Raw genomic sequence first — 15,260 nt, 5'->3', positions numbered from 1 at the left:
GACCCACAGGAGCCTCCCGCTGTGGCGGTGCTGCTGTGGCGTGGGCCCCCAGCCTCAGGCGGGAGCAGACAGTGGTGGTTCTAGACCAAATTTAGCAGGGGGGCCAAGGTGGGACCAGTGTTTTTTCATAGGGGCACAGCATAAACAATAAAACAGGTCAATAATTAATGGTTTAATAATATTAAGTGAGCCACTTGTGGATCTGGAACTGCAGGTTTCAGAGCCCTGATCTAGCTGATTAAAACTGTGATCCCAGCTCAATACAGCTGAAGCTAAACATGAAGCACCTTTATTTTTAAATCCTTGTTAGAGTAAAACTGTAAAAAAAATTCTAAAAAATTAAAGTGGTCAAAGTGATCAATCAGTTATGTGCATATAATAGTAAGAAGTGTATTTAATGTCAGGTTTTTAGTCCAGGGGCCCTGGGAACAGATTCCACCTTCTCAGACATTTTGAAACACTTTCTGCTATTTAAAACCTTTAAAATTAGTTCTGGAGTAAAGAAAATATGTTGTTTTGAAACTCCAGGTCCTTAGTTCGGGCTTTTATTTTGAAGAGATTCCCTGAAGGTCTGGTCTGTTTATTTGAGGCTCTTATTTTGAAGGCCTCCGTCAGCTGTTGAGGTCGGAGCTTCTCCAGGAGGGAGGCTCTTCAGAGGCGCTCACAGCCGGCTCCGCACGCACCGACCTGCCCCTCCACGCACACCTGAGCTCACCTGAGCGCACCTGAGAGCGGAACCATGGAGCTGGACCCCACCGTCATCATCCCCGCCGTCCTCTTCACGGTGGTCGCCGTTTATTTGGCTTCATCGCTGCTCAGCAGGAAGCCCGACAGACCCTCCTCCTCCTCAGCCGGGACCAGCAAGCCCAAAGCCGGACCCGGAGACGAGGTTCCTGCGTCCAGAGTGCTGGGAGAACCGCTGCCGGTACCAGAACCGCGGGAGAAGCCGAGAGTGAAGGTCAGACTGCTGGATAAATAATTCACTGATCTGCTTTTAACGGCGGTGATCTCTGCAGGAGTTATAAAAAGCGCTTAAAGCTCATTTAAAGGCACGCAGGACATTAAACGCCACAGCTGATAATTTATTCACCAGTAAAACGGAACGAACGAGAAGTTGGAATAAAGTATTAAAAACAAAAATAAATTTTAAAAAAACCGGACATTGTTTCCAGGTTTGCCCTTAAATGGCAGCATTTCCGGTGATTAATCCGCAGGTTTTTATTCACTCTAAACGTATTTCAGCACTTTTTAATCCTCCGTGTTAAACCATCAGGGATGATCTCATCTCTGAACTTCACAATAAGAGCCTCACCAGAATGTAGGAGCAACCTTTCAAAATAAAAGCCTTTGATTCACAGCCTGATTAATTGGTGGAGCTGCTCACAGAGAAACATCGCTCCCAGTTCTGCGGTTCTAAAAGATCCCAGAACTGACCCAGATTACCTGGATCTGCTCGGCAGAGAGGTGGATCACCTCCTGACCTGCAGCGTCTCAGCAGAACCTCCACCCTGGACCTCATGTGTCCAAACATGGCTGCATGTGAAGGTGGAGCCTGGGCATGGATATTTTCAGCCATGTTGGTGAAGGCACGACCCAAACGGACCCTGGTGCCACAGAAAGAGGAGACGTCAGGAGAAGATCCGCTTGCTTTGGTTTCCTCCTGCAGATTCAGGGTCCAATTACCTCCTCCATCGCCCCGCTGGGAGCCTGACGAGAAAATGGTGGAAAACCTGGAAGATTCTCCAGAGAAAAGCTTTCCCAGATTCAATAAATCAGTCAGCCTATTTTATGCCTACAGAGGCAATTTATCCCCATGTGTTAATTACATAATTAAATGTAATATAATTATAAAGATCTGTAAAAAAAAAAAAAAAAAAACATTTTTTTAAAAATCATTAAATTTTTTTAAATATTTTTATTTTGCTAACATTAAGCCCAATCTAACTTTGCAAGATTCTAACCAATGAAATATGATGCTTTTATTTTGAAGGGTATATCTAGGCTTTTTTTAAATTTTTTTTTGGAATCTATTTTTCTTCTCTGGTTTAAATCTGTCTGGTTTATTTAATCCTTGCTCTGTTATGATGTCACCAATAAAACGGCGAGGCTCTTATTTTGAAAGTCCACGTGTAAACATTTTTACCGTATCATAAAGGACATAATAATAATCATAATAATAATTGTTGTTAATTGAATAATTTCTAAGCATCCGTTTTATTCAGTTATTTATATTAATAATTTAGTTTATACATTTTACTTTTTTTTATTATTATTATTAAATGAGGCATAATAGAATATAGAGAACAGATGTGATTATATGAAACAAATTAATAAAAAATAATTTGGTTGAAAATAATATTGTTTAACTTTATGCAAACATTTTCATGGTTAATAAAATACAACAAAATGAACAGAATCATATCAGAAAACAGAAAATTAATTTAGTTTCTAAGAACATTTTATAATATTGTTCCTTCTTTGAAATTAATGATATATTCAGACATATTTTATCTAAAATCATAAATACTTGGTAGTTTGTTTTAAGGATCTCAGAGGTGACGTTAACACAGATTTAAATTGCTGCCTGTGGAGGAGCTGCAGGTGTGGACTGCTCAGGTTGGGCTCAGGACGGAACCGCTGCTGATCTGAGGAGGCGTCTCAGATGTGACTGAAGCAGCTGCAGCACCCCCCCCCCCCCCCCCCCCCCCCCCCCCCCCCGTTCAGCTGCAGATATGCTTACAGTGGACTCATAAAGCCCGTTTGTTCTGCAGGAACAGACCAGGCCTGTTCTCCGGGTCGACAGAATGGGGCTGAGGATCCGGGCCCAGTAACAGGGAGCAGATGTAATCGGGTCGGCAGCTCGGTGAGGAATCTGCTGCAGGCTCCCCGCGGCGTCTGGGCCGGGCGGTACCGGATTCCTGAGCAGATTTACGAGGCGGCCGTCAGAGCTGCAGGTCAGCGGGTCTCTGCTGCGTGTTGTTGTGAGCCGGTTGCCACGGTAACAGACTCCACCTCAGGCCTCTGCAGCCTAAATAAGGCAGAGGCCCACATCAGGAACATGGTTCTACCCTGACGGAACCACAATCCGCTTCATCCTCATTCTTTGGCAATTACAGGCCGCCCTGCCGCAGCGCTCCATTTATGGAGATGTGAGCGCGCTCAGAACCGGCTGGTCTGACGGAGCGGACCGAGCCAGAACATGTTTCTGTGGTAACGGTGTTGTCTTCACACTCTGAGCCGGTTCTGACATCAGCTCAGCGGGTTCTGAGCGGGTTCAGGTGTTCTGTTGGGCTGGCGGAGCGCAGCAGGTTTTCATCTGGGGAGTTTGGAGGTTAATTAACTCCTCTGACCCGTTTCTGTGTTCTGGTTCCAGAACCAGTTGGTCCGCATGTGGACCAGAGGTGGAGAAGCACCGCTCCATCGTGGACCTGTCGGGTTCATGTGGCTCTTTTAGTGATGGATGTGTTTCCAGACTGGAAGGAATATTGAATTATAAAAGATTTCTTCTGATCAACCAAATGTTTCAAATAAAAAGGCTCAAATATATACATACACCCAGCTCTATTCAACGCCTCTTAGTGAACATTAATTACACCTGAATCATAAAAGGACTGTTTGGGCCAGTGGATGCTCGACTGGATTTACCCTGAGGTCCAGATCTGTCCACAGCGTCATTTACAGATACGCCCGTCAGACCTGCTACCTCTGCCTCGCCCAGGTGGGCAGGTCAGTTTTTATTGATCGTTTATCGGGTCATTGATGTGATTTATCGTTTATCGTGTCGTTTCTCATTAATGTTGTTTATCGTCCATCGTATCATTTCTCGTAAAGAGGCCGCAAAGACGCGACCGCTCTCTCTCCATCATCATCAGACCAATTCTTTTTCTCTTGTTATCTTCAGGCCGGCTGCTTTACTTCCTGTTTTTAAATCCTCTCCTGAAATGGATTAATTTTGTCTTTGAACCCAGACACAGATGTTGGCTTTAGTGGGTTCTATTCTTAGTTTTCATGGATCTACTCTATTTTACTTGATTTACTGTGTTTTTGTAGCCTCGTGAGACCATCCTGATCTCGCGAGCTTTCAAGGTTTCACTCGCAGATCAGTCTGGCTACTCTCCGTTAAAGAAAATTTGGAGCCGTTCACCAAACGAACGTCCAATCAGCGTTGGCTTTGAGGCGGGCTGAGGTGTGACGCAACGGGAAGATCGACAGTTCAGTCTAAAGAACATGGCGGCTTCAGCCGATGAAACTAGCGTTAGCGTGGCTATCGAGCAAGTTTTATCGGAATTACAGAGTATTTCTCTGCTGAGCTAACGAGCCTTTACCTGCAGCAGCAAGAGTAGCTTGGCTTGTGGTTGTGTTTTCGTCGTCGCTCGTAACAGAGTGACGACGAAAGCATGTTGACGAGTACGTCATATGCTTCGTTGATCTGATTGGTTTATTTGGCCCGTCTATCACCAACATAGGCCAATCAGCTAACCAGTATTTTCGCCCCTTCCCAAAATTACTTCAACGGAAGGTTTCCAGATGGATATGCGGAGCAAATCTATCTGGCGGCGTCAGGTTAGTGTTTTTGCTCTTATTGCTTTGATTCTGTTATATTTTGAATCATTAGCTTCTTGGGGGCCCTGAAGTCCCGCAGCATGATGCTGCCGCCCGGGGCAGCTCAGAAAGTCTCTCTCCTCAAACTTCCTTTGGGTCCCGGAGTCCAAACAGCTCAGTCTCGTCCTCATTGGCAGACCGGCAGCTTCAGAGTCCTGATCTCTAAGCAGACGGTACCAGGGCTCGGTCTCATCGGGTTACCAGGTTCTGGTTCCTTTCTGATGGCTTTACGTGAATGCGATGTTTGAAGTTTCTGCTGTTTGTGTTTTATTGCTTCCCGGTTAAGAAGTTCTGAGGTCCACTGCTGGTTGTGCTGTTAGCCAGAAGCTCACTTTGCTCCGCTGCTCTCAGAGACCGTTAAATCCACTCTGACTCCACTCTGATGGTATTTCCTCTGAGCTGGTTCCGGTTCTGGCTCCTCTGCTGCTGGACCGGCTCCCAACGATGACTTCACCTCTGATCGGCCACCGGGGAGAAAGCCGTGCGTCTGCAGGTTCTGCTGCGACGTTCCTGCTGCTGTCGGAGGAAACGTGGAGACGCGTGATCATGAACGGCATCAGGCTGACGCTGCTGGAACAAAGACGCTGTGTTCAACCTGCAGATCTGCAGCTTTTACAGCCAAAGAGGCTTTTATGCTGCAGCAGAGTCCCTGTTCTCAGATCTGAACATCTAGACGTTAAACTAATCAACTCTCCACCTTTCAGTGTTTCTGAGCAAGAACACAAGAAAAGGTTCTACTTTTACTGACTTATATGATAATTATTATGATTCTGGGCTTCCTTTATATTCTTGAGAGCCTTTACTACATCATTTCCTATTATTAAGCTTCCCCAAGAGATCTGCAGAGAAGTTCTGTACTGTCCGTCACACAGCCAGCCAATAACTGCATTTATTCTAGAGCAGTGGCTCTTAATAACTTTGGCTACAAATTGTATTTTTATTATGGTATTTAAATGTAATAATGATAATAAATGCAGGTTTTAGCAGTTTTTTCTTGGAATAATTGCTTTAATTTTCACAACAGAATGGTGCTAAAAGTGCATCATTCATTATGTTGGAAACTATGATTGTTTTTACATCATTATCCACAAATATCAAAATCCTGTCCATCCTGTTTTTTTTAAACCTCAAAATAGACATAAAAGGGCGTTTCTTTAACGATGAAAATATGTTTCCTAAAGTAGATCTTGAAATTATAACTTTTTTCAAAAGTCCAGGCAACATTTACGGCTCTGAACGAGTTTAATTCAAGTGGACTGCAGGCAAAATGGCTCTTTAGATTGTGAACGTTGCAGACCCCTGTTCTAGACAAACATCCGTTTTATTACCTTTTTATATATATAAATGTGAGGAAAGAACAGTTTTCTGCACACGTTGTCATTTTTCTAAATCTCTCAAATGTCTCCGTTAGAAATCATTCCTTAATTTTTCAGCATGTTTTTACTGTTTGATTTTTCAGAATCAGACATACTTTAATAATCTCAGAGGGAAATTACTTTTGTTACACGCTCCAGATATGCACACATTTTTATATAAATATTTACAACATTTGTACAACATTTTACTATTTAGTTCTGTTGTCAAGAGACTTTGTTCTGAATAAAGTCTCTTCTATTTTATTCTATTCTAGTTCAGATTATCTGTTGTTGTTCCTGCGGCGTCACAGACCCAGTTTCAGAGGAAGAGGAGGAGGAGGAGGAGGAGGAGGAGGAAGAAGAGGAAGGCCTGGGCAGGAGGCTGCTGTGGATTATGCAGCGCCGTCAGTCAGAGACGCTTTAGTGAGAAACCGGATCAGCGGGTCAGATTCCAGGGCGCAGCGACTCAGCACTTCCTGAGGGCCTCAGCAGCTGCACGGGTCCATGTGAGCCGGGTCGGGTTGGGTTCTGGAACAGAACGTGTGTTCTGTCAGAGGGAGGAAGAGGGCCTCAGCAACACGATCCTCGCTAATCCTCGCTAATGTTCTGGAGACGACGTGTCTTAATCCACAATAAGAATTCTGGTCCTGACCCGGTGTGGTCCACTTTGTTTATACTAATAGGAGTCCGGTTCTGATCCGAATCGTATTTGAGGACGTGCTCTGGGGTCCTGGGACATTTAGAACGAGAGGTTCTGCCTTTTCCCCAGTTTTAACGAAGCAGCGGTTCTTAATCCGACCCGGTTAGGGAAAACGGTCCAACATGGGATTCTGGAGTCTAAGGTCCGAATGTTCTGTGGTTCTGGGAACCGCTTACAACTGGCCCAATGTCCGCCGAGGCTTTTCCCTTCTGGTTCCACTTAGGTTCTGTTACTCAGCTGTGGTGCTGAGATCCGGGTCCAGACTAAAAGAACCACATGACATGAGTGGGGAGGCCTGGTTCTGGACGGACAGAACCTCCATCGTCCAGGTGGGGCTTGGAGCAGAACCTCAGCTCATCCACGTTAAACGGAACCAGCTGAGGGAGTGGTTCTGATCCGGACGCCTGCTTTTAAAGCACCTAGAACAGGCAGCGTGGGGGCGAGAGGTGTCTGAGTTCTGGTTCTGTTGTTCCGGCAGCGGGTTTCTGGTTCCGCTGGATCGGGTTTCCCTGATTTAAAGCTGAGACCCGGTTTGTTCCTGCCGGGCCTCCGTGTGTGTTGACGTACCGGACCGCCCTGAATACCCGGTCCAGATCCGGTGTTTCCCGGCAGCTTTGGTGCGTTTGGGTTCTGTAAGCGACTGGTACCAAACGTGATCCAAACCCGGCGGTTCTGTTGGACTCGGCCTGGTTTCTATTTCAGGGAGCGGCTCTCGGTTCCAACGAGGCGATAAATCAAAGCAGCTGCTGCTGTCCAACGCTGACGGTTCTGTTTCTCTCTCTCCAGGCGGTCCCTGAACCCGCTCCAGAACCAGTGACGGTACCAGAGAGGGTCGCCAATCGAGCACCAGCCCAAGAACCTGTTCCAGAACCAGTCCAAACACAGGAATCTTCTCCAGAGCCAGTAGAACCTGCAGCACCCGCAGCAGAACCCAAACTTGTTGCAGAACCAGTTGAAGAACCAGAACCTGTTCAGGAGACAGTAAAGGTACAGAACCTTTTCCCAGAACCGATCGCAGCTGCAGAACCTGTGGCTGAACTCGCCCAAGAACCCGTTCCAGAACCGGTAGCAGTCACAGAGACTCCATTAGAACCAACTGTCGTATCAGAACCTGTGGTAGAATCTGTCAAAGACCCAGAGGAAGTACCAGAACCAGCTACAGCCCCAGAACCAGCTGCAGCCCCAGAACCAGAACCACCTGCAGCCCCAGAACCAGAACCACTTGCAGCCCTAGAAGACAATCCTCTTCCAGAACCAGTCAAGGTTGCTGATCCAGGACCAGTGGAACCAACACCTGAACGGGTCCAACAGCCAGAGAAGGTGGAGGAGTCTGGACCAGAACCAGCACCTGAAACGGTCTCTGGACCCACTGAGCCTGTTGAGGCGGTACCGAAAGAACCAGAACCAGAACCGGAGCCGTCTGTGAACGGTAAGCGGCTTCGTTAGACGGCGTCCCTCAGGGTCCGATCCTCGGCTCTCATGTTTAGAACTTTATCAAAACCACGTCCTGGTTCTGAGACACTGGCCCAAATGACACGGGTCAGAACTTTATGGAGATATTCAGCTGTTCTGAAGGTCTAGGAAAAGTTTATTATGAAATTTGACATTTTTGTTTTAAATCAAGATTCATTTTTAACAATTTATTTATAACACAGAATAAACAAATTCATTGAGAAATTTCCAAATGCAAATCTTATTAAAAATATTTTAATAAGATTCAAATTTAAACTTTTAGAAACGTTCCTTTTCTTGCTGTTCTCCATATTTATAACCGTCTCCTAAATATAAATCAGTTTCACACATTTACTTTAGATAAAGGAGTTCAGCATCCTCTCAAAATAAATCTATTAAAAATGCTTTTAATGTTTTAAAGAGGAGAAAGTCACATGATCTCTGTGGGCGGAGTTATCAGCCGTCCTTCATCGTTCTTCTTCGCCCTCTGACCTCGGCGCTGACAGCGGAGCCTCAGATGAGGTTCTGCTGTCAGGAACACGCAGAGAACACGCGTGATCAATGACTTCTGAAGACAAGAGAACCTAAACATGTCCAGAAATCCTGATGAAGGCAGAACGTCTCCAAGCATTTTTCTCCTCAGCTTCGCTTGTTGAGGCCAGTTTTCTTCTCTGGAGGTGGTTCCAGATGTTCTTTGGTACCAGGAGACCCATTTCTAGCTCCTGACGGGTCAGAACATCTGGCAGGTCCAGCCGGACCCTCCTCTTCCTCAGCCAGGTCTTTGGAATGAGGTCCATCATCCTGGAGAAGATGTGGTCCTGAAGGCAGCAGCTGTTGCTCTGGAACCTCTGCTGGACGTTCCTTCATCAGATGAGATGATCCAGACCATCATCCAGCCTCCTACCATCTCAGAACCTGGCTGCAGGGACTGGAGGCTCCTTCTCCACCAAACATCTGGAGAACTGGACCATCTGGTCCATGGTGGTCCATCCCAGAAGCCTCTGAGCTCAGAGAATCTGAACCTCCTCTGAGGAGAACATCAGGTTCTTCTCTGCTCAGTGAAGGCTGAGAACTCTGGATGTAGAGCTGGATCAAGGTTCTGCAGAACAATCCCTGTTCCCTGAGGTTCTGTCTGAGGGATCATTGGTCACTGCTCTCCAGCTGAAGCTTCTCCCTGATGTTCCTCCAGCTTCCCTGGATGGTTTCAGGATGTTCTGCTCTGCAGAAGGAGGAACCTTTCAGTCTTTCTGGGAGGGAGGTTCAGATCTGACTGGACTTTGTCTGGAAGACGTTTGCGTCTGAAACGCAGGAACCGATGGACGTTAACGAGGAACCCGGCGCTCTGCTCGGTTAAAATGAAACATCTAAAGGGCTTCAGTCCTGGAATTCATTCAGGTTCCAGGTTGATCAAACAAAGGAGAACCGCTAGGGTGACCTCTGACCTTCTGCTCCTGTCCCAGATGTTGCTGCAGCTGCAGAAGAGCTGAAGACTGAACCTGGAGCCGTCCAGCCGGAGAGGCCGATGAGGAAGGAGGAGCAGCAGGAGGAGGTCCAGCAGCAGGAGGTCCAGCAGGAGGTCCAGCAGGAGGTCCAGCAGGAGGTCCAGCAGGAGGAGCAGCAGCAGCAGAGGTGAGCTCAACACCTCCCCACCAGGTCCAGCATGCAGACCCGCCTCCTCCGGTCTCGGTCCGGATCGCCGTGTGTTCGGTTCCCCTGCATGACCACAGCTGCTTCTCTCTGTCTGGGGAACGTTCAGGCCGCTGAGGTTCTGTAGGAGAACGATCAGAATCTGTTCCGGGCCCAGATGGAGGTCCGCTTTCTCTACAGAATCTCAGCGAAGCCGAGTCCAGACCCGATGGAACCCAGGTTCTCCGTCCCGCTTCAGTCGACGGCTGCAGCTTTTATTTCACGCTCTGGAACCTGGAGGCCTCATCAGGTGTTCTCCTCAGGATTAGATCGTTCCTCCGTCCATAACCGGTCCTCTCAGCAGAACCGTCTCCTCCCGGTTCTGCTCAGACCGGCAGTCAGATTTATCTGCTAAAGTCAAACACCTGACGGATCGGAGGTCTGAGCGCCGGTCCAAACCCGGCTGAGTTCTGACGGGCCGAACCTTTGTCTCTGTAGGATAGAGCTCACCTCTGACGTGACGAGTCTGTAGAGCGGCTCCGAGGTAAGACCACCGCCACCTTTGACCCCGTGACCCGGCCCGCCCGCAGCGAGGACCCACAGAGGTTCTGGTTCCCCGGAACCGAGACGCGTCCTGCAGAAAGGAGCTTTGAGCCGGGAAACAAACGTCTTTGGTTTATTTCAGTGACTCAGGTCACCGAGGGGAATGCTTTATTTAGATTAACAGACTGATTAGGATTTTATTTCTGGTAATTCTGAGTTTTTTTCTTCCTCCAGCAAATAAAAACATTTATATTAGAATAAAACATCAGAGCAATAAAAAAGCAGCATTTTCAGCCAGAAATGGGGACTAAATAAAAAGTATGTTTAATACCAGCTTAAAGTTTTTTTTTTTTTTTTCAATAATTAATTTTATTCTAACAAGCCTCATAGAAATGCATATTTGAATTTATTGAATATGTAGTTTGTAAAGCCAGAAATAAATCAGTTTCTTCTTGACGGTAATCCAGACGTAGCGCTTTTTATTTAACTTTTAGTTTACTCTTTGGTTCTGGATTGTTAATGTTCCTATGTTTTATTCTTTTTCTTTATTGTGTAATTTATATGTATATTTTGAGACATAGTTTATTTAATATTATTTTTGACTGTTTTTGATTTTTAAATGGATTTTATTGTAAAATGTATTTTTAATGATGAAATAATATTATTGCAATATATTTAATTAAATATTGGTGAAAGTTTTCAAAAAGAAGTTATTTAAACAAAACTCTATGAAAACAATTGAAGCATCTTGATCCAAATTTGTTGTTGGTAAATAAAGGTCCAGGTTCAGCCAATCAGAACCTGCCATTAAGACTTGATGGAGGAACCGAAGATTCGGACCTTCTGCTCTAGGAACCCTAAAACGGTTTGAGTAAAGACACAAGAACTGGACCAGAACATTAGAGAGGATTCGGGTCAAACATCTGTCTGTCCTCGCTGCTGAAGCTCCTCCTCTTCCTCACTAACCCCGGCTCTTCTCCTGCTGGACCTCCAATCAGAACCCAGAACCCAGAACCGGGTCATCTACTGGAGTCTGAAGCTCCAGACGGTTTCTCCTCTTATTCCTCCTGAAAGAGCGTAGAGCCACAGTGGACAGTCGTCTGCATTGTTGATGGTTTTGCAGCAATCCCTCATACTGAGCATGCATGAAGCGACAGTGGAGAGGAAAACTCCCCTTTAACAGGGAGGAGAACCTCCAGCAGAACCAGAACCAGGCTCAGTGTGAACGCTCATCTGCCTCCACCCACTGGGGCTTAGAGAAGACAGAGCAGAGACACAGAAAGTTCAGAAGCTCACATTGACCCAGGAGTACTTTCTATGTTAGAGAAGACAGAGCAGAGACACAGAAAGCTCAGAAGCTCACATTGACCCAGGAGTACTTTCTATGTTAGAGAAGACAGAGCAGAGACACAGAAAGCTCAGAAGCTCACATTGACCCAGGAGTACTTTCTATGTTAGAGAAGACAGAGCAGAGACACAGAAAGCACAGAAGCTCACATTGACCCAGGAGTACTTTCTATGTGAGAGAAGACAGAGCAGAGACACAGAAAGCTCAGAAGCTCACATTGACCCAGGAGTACTTTCTATGTTAGAGAAGACAGAGCAGAGACAGAGAAAGCTCAGAAGCTCTCATTGACCCAGGAGTACTTTCTATAGTAGATGGTAATGACAGGCTGCTCCCTGAGGGATGGGGTCAGTGCACAAGGCGCGTTTTGTTGGCGTGTACAAATGCAATAATAAACAAAGATTTATTTTTATATGTGGTTAGAGTTTTACTGCTGTTAATTTTAGTTTTACTGCTGGTGCAGGCTGCCCTCTAGTGGCCCATTTCAGTTACTACGTTCATAAACTCAAAGTGCAGCAAATAAATATTAATAAACATATGCATAACATACTCATCTTTGGTGATTTAAGGTGGTTTTAACGAGTAGTTTCAGTCAATAAATGTAGATTTCCTCTCAGATTCAAAGATTCTTTTTACTGGAAGAAGTGAGCCTGCAGGAAATTATGTCACCACCCCCTAACCCATGATCAGTGCAGTCTGTGGATTAAAATATTAAAATATCGATAGACTGCAGAGTAAATGTCAGTAGATGTCTATTTACCCACACCATATTGTTATTATTATTATTAGGGTTAGTTTTGTCGTTGTTTTGTGTTTCAAATCCCTTTATTAGATTATTACTTGTGTTTATTGCAGCTTCATTAATTTTAATAACCATGTGTGGTTCTGTCTGAAAAGAAAAGAGGATTTAGTCACCTGAAACCAGCACTACTGCCCCCTGGTGGCCGTGCTGCACCTGCAGTTTCCCTCTAAATCAAAGCGTTCTGGTCTGACTGAGAACCAAATGACATCTGCGGTCAGTGCTGGTTCTGGGAGCTGAACTGGTTCCTCTGGTTCCTCTGGTTCCGGTGTCGGTCCATGTGTGTGCTGCTGTCTCAGCCTCTAACCTGCATGCTTCCTGCTGCCTGCACAGCTAACGGTGAGTCTGTTAAGACTGGCAGCTCTGGATGTAAAACGGCTGAATCTCTGCTGCAGAATCTGATCCAGCTCTAAAACCTCTGAGGAATAAAAACTGAACAGTTTAACCACAGAGGAGCGACAGGAGAGCTTTTATTTCCTCCTGGTGTGTCTGTGATCATTTTACTGGTTAATCTTCAGGAAACAGGCCAGTTTTTAGAGTTTAGAACCACATGAAACAGTTCAGGTGTTTAAACCAGGGGGTCCAAACTGCCCCCCCCCCCCCCCTCCCCTCCCCACTGTATTTCAAGAAAGATCTGGTCCACCAGCACAGGAGGCTGATGGAAGACTTTAGTTTTTAATCAGGGCAAAATTATTACAGGAAAGTTAAAATCCTACAATTGAAAATGTTAAGTTGAACACAAAGTATTCATCTTTTAATAAAAGCACTTTTGACATTTGCTTTAATTTCATAGAAACGTCTGTCCAGTAATATTTAATTACTCAAATGCAGACTTCAAATTGCAATTTTTGAAATTGCAACTGACCCAAAAAGTGTTTTGATACTGCTGTACCAAAAATAATTCAGTTTATTATTGTTAAAGAGTGAAATTAAATTATTTTTTTTTAAAATGTGCTAATTGGATGACCATCTTTTAAGCAAAACCCTTTACACATTAATTATCCTACAGAAAATCTGACTATTTATTTAAAATGATCATATTTTGTAGAGCAGGTAAAAAATGTTAAATTTTTGGCCCTCAAGTTCTTTTGACTTGACAATTTTGGCCCATGGCCGAAAAGTTTGGACACCCCTGGTTTAAATAGTTTATCAGCAGCTAAAGCTCCAGCGGCACATTTAGCAGTTTGGAGCTAAATCAACCATCAGAAGGTTTGAAAGGTTCAGCAGAAAGAAAGGAGGACTGGCTCAGAGGTTTTAGCAGGACTGGTGTATTTATGAAGCAAACCCAGAATAAAAAAGGTTCCTGGTCCTTAACGAGCTATTCCCTGTTAATTAACTCTTCTTCTCTTTCTTCCAGCTGATTCCAGAAGAAGCTCTGAGAAGAAGACCAGATGCTTTCCGTGTTTCAGCTTCAGCTTCCTCCATGTTTTTGTGGCTTTAACAGCTCTGAGGTGGAGCAGACTTTTGGCAGCAGACGTATTTCCCACCAGTGTGCCTTCAGGAATCTGAGTTTTTCTTCAGGTGTTGAACCTTTGTGCAGAAATCGAGGAGCGCTGCGTGTTTTCGCCCAGTTTTAATCCTTTCCATGAACTGTTTATGTCGATGCTGCAGCTCTTCTCAGTTTGTTTTAAGTTAAAGCAGGAAATAAAAGTCTGAAACAAGTTGTGTTCGTGTCGTTACCTGAAGGATTTTTAAAAGTCTGCAGCAGTTTAGCTCACCTCCGGTCAAATCTTTGAGCAGTTTTAGCTTCTCCAGGCGGGATTCATCAAGTAAAACGGATCAGGATGGAAATTTATGAAAATTCAGCTCAGACTCAGCAGGTGTCAGAAAAACCTGAGAGAGGAATTTGATATGAAACCAGGAGAAAAACTACGGATCTGTTTCTCTGTCTGTCAGGATCATAACTCCAGATCTGAGATTTAATCGTTATTTTTTATTTCATTTAATTAATCTCTCAGATTTCCTCACATTTCTATTTAAAATCAAACAAACTGAATCACCTTAGAACCAAGCAGAGCTGAGGTTCTTCTGAGCAGGAAACAACCAACTGCACATCAAATGCTTGATGTGGCAGGAGGGGAACGACCAGCAGGGGGCAGAAGCGGTGGCATCATGATCAATAAGCAGGCAGTAACCAGAGCAGCCGACAACCAGTCAGAGCAGCGAGTGAAGCTCACAGACCCACCAGAACCAGCCCTGATTGGCTCACATGGAGCAGAAGTAAGTACGCCCACAGAGAGGGAGTCTGCCGCCGCCTCAGGCCAACGCAGAAAGAAACGGACAAGAAAAATGTCCTGAGCAGAAAACTCGTAGTAAGGAGGTGAAGATCTGCAGGAGTTTCCTCCCGCTCTGCAGCGACGTCACAAAGGTATCAGTCAGGAGAGGGCAGCCAAAGCTCCGCAGCATTAAAGGTACATCAGGTCCAACATTGTTCTCCGAAGGAACCGGAGTCACCTGGAGAACCTCAGCCAGAGGGAAGCACGGCGGTGGCAGCACCATGATGAGGGGTCGTCTCCTCAGGGAGCAGCAGGAGCAGCAGGAGGCCATATTGCTGCTGCTCCAACAGAACCGGGACCTTCTGGGCTTAGATGGCGTCCGTCCGCGACGAAAACAAAGAAAAGTTTTCATGGACTGAACTGAAGGTGTTTAGATGTTTAAAGCTCAAACGTCCGTGTTGAATGTTTTCTAAAATCCTCCTCTGTCCCGTGGAAAAGTGTTTGTCCCGTTGGTTTAAATTAAAGGCCTGTTGAATGAAGAACCTACAGCAGAACCCGATCTGGAGATTTATTTGCTTCAGTAAATGAAATAATTTACTCAGGTTTAGGCTGTGAATACTTT

At 45.4% G+C, this 15,260-nt stretch overlaps 1 protein-coding gene across 2 annotated transcripts; it reads left to right on the top strand.

Moving 5' to 3' along the window:
- The first annotated feature begins 613 nt into the window (after positions 1–613).
- Positions 614–14,037, top strand: LOC105923682 (protein TsetseEP). 2 transcript variants are annotated; one of them, XM_036148670.1, is made up of 6 exons: positions 614–958; positions 7,444–8,086; positions 9,570–9,685; positions 9,734–9,738; positions 10,234–10,279; positions 13,780–14,037. In XM_036148670.1, the coding sequence occupies exons 1-5, from the start codon at positions 740–742 to the stop codon at positions 10,265–10,267; spliced, it is 1,017 nt and encodes a 338-aa protein (XP_036004563.1). In that variant the 5' UTR covers positions 614–739; the 3' UTR covers positions 10,268–10,279; positions 13,780–14,037. The 2 variants fall into 2 exon arrangements, with proteins under 2 accessions (XP_036004563.1, XP_036004564.1); XM_036148671.1 differs by lacking the exon at positions 10,234–10,279 and having other exon boundaries at positions 615–958.
- The last annotated feature ends 1,223 nt before the right edge of the window (positions 14,038–15,260 follow it).

Source organism: Fundulus heteroclitus, chromosome 16 (assembly GCF_011125445.2).
Source record: "Fundulus heteroclitus isolate FHET01 chromosome 16, MU-UCD_Fhet_4.1, whole genome shotgun sequence".
NCBI classification, from domain to species: Eukaryota; Metazoa; Chordata; class Actinopteri; order Cyprinodontiformes; family Fundulidae; genus Fundulus; species Fundulus heteroclitus.
The sequence above is the reverse complement of the archived record's forward strand: the minus strand, read 5'-3'. Positions and strand labels throughout refer to the sequence as shown.

What these genes read in the sequence shown, in the direction of transcription:
- LOC105923682 (XM_036148670.1), top strand. Translation starts at nt 740, where the DNA reads ATGGAGCTGGACCCCACCGTCATCATCCCCGCCGTCCTCTTCACGGTG. An exon ending in GGGAGAAGCCGAGAGTGAAG is followed by an intron (nt 959 to 7,443) that starts GTCAGACTGCTG and finishes CTCTCTCTCCAG; the next exon opens with GCGGTCCCTGAACCCGCTCC. An exon ending in ACCGGAGCCGTCTGTGAACG is followed by an intron (nt 8,087 to 9,569) that starts GTAAGCGGCTTC and finishes CTCCTGTCCCAG; the next exon opens with ATGTTGCTGCAGCTGCAGAA.